Genomic DNA, 6406 nt, shown 5'->3' with positions numbered 1-6406 from the left:
CAAATCACAGTTTCCAATCTGCACAAAATTGTGCAGTTCCATGGTGGTTTTTCCTTTAAAAGAGCAGGGATCTGACTGATGCGTGGCTGTGCCTTTCGAGCTGCAGGGTAGATGTACCTCCCCTCGGTGCAAACCTGGGTGTGCTCTGGGAGTGTGTATGGGATGCATGGGCCCACTGCTCAGAGGGCTTGTGTAAGGAAGTATGTGCAGTTTGATTGCTCACTGGAATATCTTCAGAAAATGTAACCCTGAAGGTCTGTGCAGTTGCACAAAGCTTTATCTAACCCAACATATATATATATATATGTCTTATGGATTAGGTTATGACAAGTGACTCGGCTCCAGTCTCTTCTTGCATGAGCTTGTCTGTGTGTTCTAAGACATACAGCAAGCTCAGCTGAATGCCTTTCCCCCCAGGTCCGTTCACTCAGATGATGTGCTAATTAGGTCACCGAGAAAATCAAAGATATAGAAACTGGACTGAGTGCTCACCAACTGTCTCCTGTGTGCAACGGCTGTATTTTAGTTTAATTTGTAGCAAGACTTTTTCTGATGTCTCTGTTACCCATAAAAAGCCAGACTGCACATCAAGAAGGCAAGTCAGCAAACACATGGATATTTGGAGCCGCAGCATGAAGCATTCAGTATTTATCACCAGAGGAAAGAGGCATGTGACTTCTCTCTCACATGGCAGCTCATTGGTTGATGTCTTACTGATGGGAAAATAGCAAAGGTATCCTGGAGGATGACTTGTGAAGAAAGGGCAAGCACTGAAACGATCCACGGATCCAAAAAATCTAACATTTTGCTGCGGGGTGGTCCATGCTCTTACCCCATAAGAACGCCCTGGGTCTTGGAAGAGAACAGACTTGCTGAAGCAGAGATGAGTTACTGCAGAGTCCCTCAGTTTGTTTTCTGCTTAAATAAAAGTGGTCTGTCATTAAGTGTGACCTCAGAAGTAGCAGTATGACCTGACAAGCAAATTTAAACTGGGAAGTGTTCTGTCCATGAAAGCACATGCTGTGGGCGCACACAGGTAGGATTGAGTGTGTCTCAGTCGCATCGGTACTATTCAGAGGGAGATGAAGGACAGCTGGAGCACTTCAGGGTGTTGCTACCTGGCAGGAACACACGTACTCCAAGACAAACAGATTTGCTCAATATTTTTGTGAGTCTCTGAGCTCAGCTGGTTCTGGCAGGGATGACTTGCCTTCCCCCAGAGAGGCAGCAGGGGGGAGATTGTTCCAACTTTCCCTTTATTTGGGTAGTGAAACATGAGTCACTTCTTCCCAGAGCTGGAGGGAGTCTCCTTGGGCTACTTGTCACGCACAGAGTGTCACACCATGTCTCTCATGTCGCTCTACAGCGTCTAGTGCAGCTCCCTTGCATAGCCTAAGCACAGTGCGAAACGTAATTGCCTCTGACGCAGCACAAGCACTTTGGGCTCTGGGGAATAACAAATAACAATAAAGAAAATAGTCTTGCAATAAGTGCTAATCACACCCTATAGCACTGCACTGAATGTGTCATTAGATAGCAGGTATTAAATGCAGAAATACTAACTTCCCTGGAACCTCAGAGAGTTTAGAGTTCTTTGTAGACATGCAATTGTCCCTCTAAACTTACAGTTTATTTCCCAATGCGAATTCTTCATTATTTTGTAGTTATGGCTGGAAGCCCTCCTCATTTACCTGAGTCAGAAAAGAGCATGAGAGAACACAGTCAAATTCTGGAAACTGAGGCAAATTTCTGTTCTGCAAGTGAAAGCAATGTGCAAAACTGAGCTGGAGGCCAAGTGATTCCAGTTTCAATCTTCCTCCTGACCTAGCAGTAAGTCTCTTGATGATACAAACCGCGTTGAGAGTGGAATTTCTGTGCCAATCAATTTGTCAGCCATAAAAAGGCAATATATTAGTCAAATTTTCAGAAGTGAAAAAAACCAATGTCTTGGTATTTCCAAAGTATATGTAGGTGTTTCCTTTGGAGTTCTCTGATGTTTTTGTTGTCAGCTGAGAGCTGGCATATGATATTTGTTTGGCAAAAGAGGGTAAGAACAAAACTGATATAAAACAGGAAGCTTTTTAACAGAGAAAGTTTCTTTCCATAGATATGATATTGCAAAAATATGAAGCACTTAAACTGTCCAGCATAAACAAGGGAAAACTGATTTAACAGACTTTATTTTCAGAATTTCAGAGAGATGTATTTTAATGGCTTCAAAATGTACGGGCCTCAAAAGTGTATCTGCTGCTCAGTGGTGAAGTCCAAAGCTGACTTCACATTGAAAATAATGTAGTGTTATTTTCCTCGGGATTTCAGGGTGGTGAGAGACCTGACGCGTCCTCTGAACGTGCTGATGAAATGTGTGTGGTGCTGAGACTATCTCTGAAACAGGATCCTGGGCTTGGATGGCCTTCACTTTCATGTGTTTATTAATTCTACCCTGTTTTGCATGAAATCTGTGTTTTGCTGAGTGATTTCACAACCCTGCACGAAGAGACTATCCAAGAACACTGGTCAAGCACCATCTCTGAAACAAATGGAAGTTTGTGAGTGACCTGAGGTAAATGTAAAGTGTTTGCTAGAAGAAATTCAGCAACATAAAAAGTTGTGATTTCCCCATTACACACTTGAAATGCTCGCTAAACCTAGCCTAAGGATCCAAAGTCAAGAGGCAAACACCTAAGCATTCTGGGATATATTTAGTAAAAATAATATCAGGGGCTTTTAATGGCCCTCTACTTTCTAAGCATGCAAATGGAGTTTTTGATTGCCACAACAGCTAGAAGCACACCTTTTGTTCAAGTGCTCTCCTGCAAGTAGAAAAAGAATGTAGAAATTCATATTTGTATCATCAGACCCAGGAAACTGGAAACAGGAAGAGAAAAAGCTTGAAACTTTAGGTCTAAGGCAAGATATAAATGCTAACCATTAAATCTGGCTTTTCCGTTCACCCTCCTCTCACAAAAGCTGCTACTCTGTAGGGCAGCAGTCTCTATAGACTGGCTGCGATATTCTGATCCCCGGGAAATTCGTGCCGTTATATAAATTGACGTATATGTACAAACACGGGAAAGAAAAGAGCAGAACAGCGCGTGCAAGCAGGCAGGAAGGCTGGGAAGAGGCGAAGGTGGGACGCGCTGTTAGCGCGGTAGCTGGAAGAAGGGAGGTTGTCACGGCTGTGGCTGCTGCTGCTGCTGGGAGATGTGTGTCAAGCCCGCTGCTGCGGGGAGGAGGTGCCGTGCTCCTCTGTATCCCCACTCCGCTTGGTGCTGTCGGCTGCGAGGAGGTGCCGCTGTCACCACCAGCTGTGTTCATAAGATGCTGTTGTCTGCATCGCCTTCTCGTTCCCCACCCAAACAAAAAATAATCCCAGCTCTGCTATTTGGCGGTGAGATTATTTTTTTTTTAATTTGTTTTTGTGCTGCTGTGAGCTTTCAGGACAATCCAACAGTGCATTTGCAGGATTTGAGAGGTGGTGTTTGAGGGTGAATTCCACCCCTGCCTCCAAACCAGCAGTTCACAGTATACCCCGAGATGACCTGACTGGATGTGTTGCGCCAGGTCTGGAAGGTTTTGTCGCAGGAGCCCAGCAGCCCGTCCCTTTCCCAGCCGCATTTTCATCTCGTGCTTGCCATTAGCTTATCGACCTTTTGCTACTTGAACCGTCCTTTCTGCCAGATTATTTTTTCCCGGATTCCCCTGGGGTTTGGCCATGAGCTGAGTGTGTAAGAGACCACTGAACAAGAAGGAAAAACCCCCAGAGATCTTGGCTGAGCAATCCTGTTTAAGTAATAAAACCAACTGTGGTTGATGAGGCAATTACACAGAGCAGCCTTTAAAGGACGGAATGCCAACGACTGGCTTGTAAACCTGAGCCTTTATTAGCAACACTGCTACAGTTATAAAACCCACCATCCCTCTCTGAGCCTCGCAGACTACCTGCGTGCCTGTATTAACACCAAGTGCTGCTGGATGGGCTTTGTGAGTGTGTAGGACTAATCCCTCCGGTGCCTTGATTATGAGCATGTGCAGAGCAGCCGAAGGCACAGCCGTGCGCGTAGCGCTAACCCACAGCGCCGTGCCTTGCAATGCCATGTTTGTGCATGTGTTCCTACAACTGAGGAGGAAACAGGGAGCCTGCCTGCCTTGCTGATTTATCTGATGTGTTCTTGTTTCTGTTTCAGCATTCAGGATAATTCCTTCAACACACCAGCTTTAGCAGAGTAAGTGAACTCTTGATTTTAAATAAGAATGATGAGGGTAGTTACTGTCGAGAATAATCGTATGTAGTATGTGGGAAGTCCCAAGCTATCTGTCGTGTTGTGCTTCAGTTTTCTGTAATCTCAATATATTATTGACTGTATAGGAAGGATTGCATGAAACAGCTGCCTTTACTTGCTCTGTGACCGTTCAGCAGTGAAATATCTTTCAGGGAGAATGGATGTTTGATGCAGAAAACACGTTTCAATGCATGATTTTCAGCGCAGGATAAATCTCTGGTGAAAATATTGCTTGTTTCTGGTACTGACAACCTTGATGAGCACAAGTATGTCAGTTTTCTAAGAACACACGCTCTGTACTTCCTGCAAGCATTGTTGTTATTATACATGAAAAAAATCTTTGCAAATATTTTGGGGGAAACCCCCATACGTTATCTAAACTGGTCAATCCCAAATAGGTCATTTCTTTGTAATCAATGGCATAAACTCATTAGAAGGCCTTTCATTTATGTCACGGTCATAGGACTTATGTGCTGATTCTTGTTGTTGTTTTGCAGAGACAACGCAACAGGATAAGGGAAAATATTAGAAAGTTCAAAAGGCAAAGGCTTTATGAACTACTGTGAATGAAATGGCCCTCGATGTATTTCAGTCTCAAACACTTCAATCTGGTGTGATTTTTGCATGCTTTTGGTTGTTTCAAAAGCTCTTAGGGAAGCTTCTTCAGCAGCAATGTGCCAAGCAGTTTCTCAGGAAGGAAAGGATTTATAGATTTGTTTGTGTATTAGGTGAGTTTCACGCTGCTAAAATGCTCATAATTTTAAAAAAAAACAAACCCCAGCTGGGCCCTGAGCTGTTGTGGGGACAGGGGGAACTCTGAGAGCAGGCCAGGTTTTAACTGTCTGGGTCATCTTTAAGTGTTGTCAAAATCACTACAGGAAAAGTATCGTTTCACAGGGTGAATCCAAATAATTTCCCTCTCTTGCCTTGCATTATTTAATATTTTAAATTAGTCACACTTCTCATGTGATGGTGGCAGATACAGCAAGATTTAACAGAAGCTAATAAATCATGGAGTCATTTTTGAATTATTTCCCTGTGTCCCCACTAGTAAAGTGATGAATTGTGGCCTGTGAATTCTGGGATGCTCCCCCTTCCCAGCAGAATAATGCACAGATTAGACAGTACATCTTTCATATTTTGATAGTACATTATCCATATTGACAAGACAAGGGCCAGGACGGCATGAAAGCTGACTGCAGAGTGCCAGCAGTGTCCCTGGGGAAAGGGAGAGGGGCGCAGGCAGTGCTGAGCTGAGCTGAGCTGAGAGGCAGCAGCGTGGCAGAGCTGGGGCTGGGCCAGGCGTTGCCTGAAGAGTGAATGAATCTCCCTCATTTAAGCTGTTGTTGGTTCTGTTTTGAGGGCTTTATTTTTTAATCTTGTCTTTCCAAACGCAGAAGTAGAACCATGCTTTTAGAAAACAAAGCAAGTGAACGGTGACATCTGAAAAGCATTGTCCAAATGGACAAACTTGGTTTCCAGAGTTGATTTCCCTAAATCCTCTTTAGAGCCTCCCCTCAAAGCCTGTTTTTGAGAACTGCTGAGGATACACAATTCTTACTGATTTCAGCATCAGTTGTTCGTGCTGGCCACATCTGAAAATAGGTTAGTTCTATGTAGCAGAACAAAGAGAGGGCTTGGCATGCTGCTTTAGACATCCTCATCTGACAATTTCTGTCCTTATTTGTGACAAGGGCAAAATCAGGGCTTCCCAAATTGTCTAAAATCAGTGATGCAATACTTTCAGGAGCATTTCTCCAGACAAGGGTGCTGAGCTTCCAGCAAGCCACTCGTGCAGCCTGGTTTAGGAGTTGTTTGTGTGAACATCTTAAAGGTCAGGTCAGCAAAAGGAAGCAGTTATAAAGTGGTACTGAAATGGGGATGGTGAGAAGGAAGAAAGTTAAAAAAGCTATTCCCATTAAACCAGAGATCCTCAGAAGAAACATAGAGGCAGGACTACAGAGAGTCAGAGCAGCAGTCTGTCTAAACTGGGATCCCATCTATGACCAGACTCTGGCCTATGCCGTAAGTTCGGTAGTGGACGTTACTTAAAGAGACATATCCATCAGTCATTAGATAGATTAGGCACTGAAGGAAAAGGGTTCAAATCCCTGGTTTGTCGA

The 6406-nt window shown here is 44.0% G+C and overlaps 1 protein-coding gene across 1 annotated transcript in view; it reads left to right on the top strand.

Moving 5' to 3' along the window:
- The first annotated feature begins 4164 nt into the window (after positions 1 to 4164).
- Positions 4165 to 6406, top strand: part of FAM13C (family with sequence similarity 13, member C) — a 38466-nt gene continuing 36224 nt past the window's right edge. Inside the window, exon 1 of the mRNA XM_010133818.1 lies at positions 4165 to 4226. Within this exon, the coding sequence (XP_010132120.1) occupies positions 4165 to 4226 (62 nt within the window). The remainder of the gene's footprint in view (positions 4227 to 6406) is intronic.

This window comes from Buceros rhinoceros, unplaced genomic scaffold (assembly GCF_000710305.1).
Source record: "Buceros rhinoceros silvestris isolate BGI_N320 unplaced genomic scaffold, ASM71030v1 scaffold14583, whole genome shotgun sequence".
NCBI classification, from domain to species: domain Eukaryota; kingdom Metazoa; phylum Chordata; class Aves; order Bucerotiformes; family Bucerotidae; genus Buceros; species Buceros rhinoceros.
Note: the sequence above shows the minus strand (reverse complement) of the source record. Positions and strands in the feature narration are given on the sequence as shown.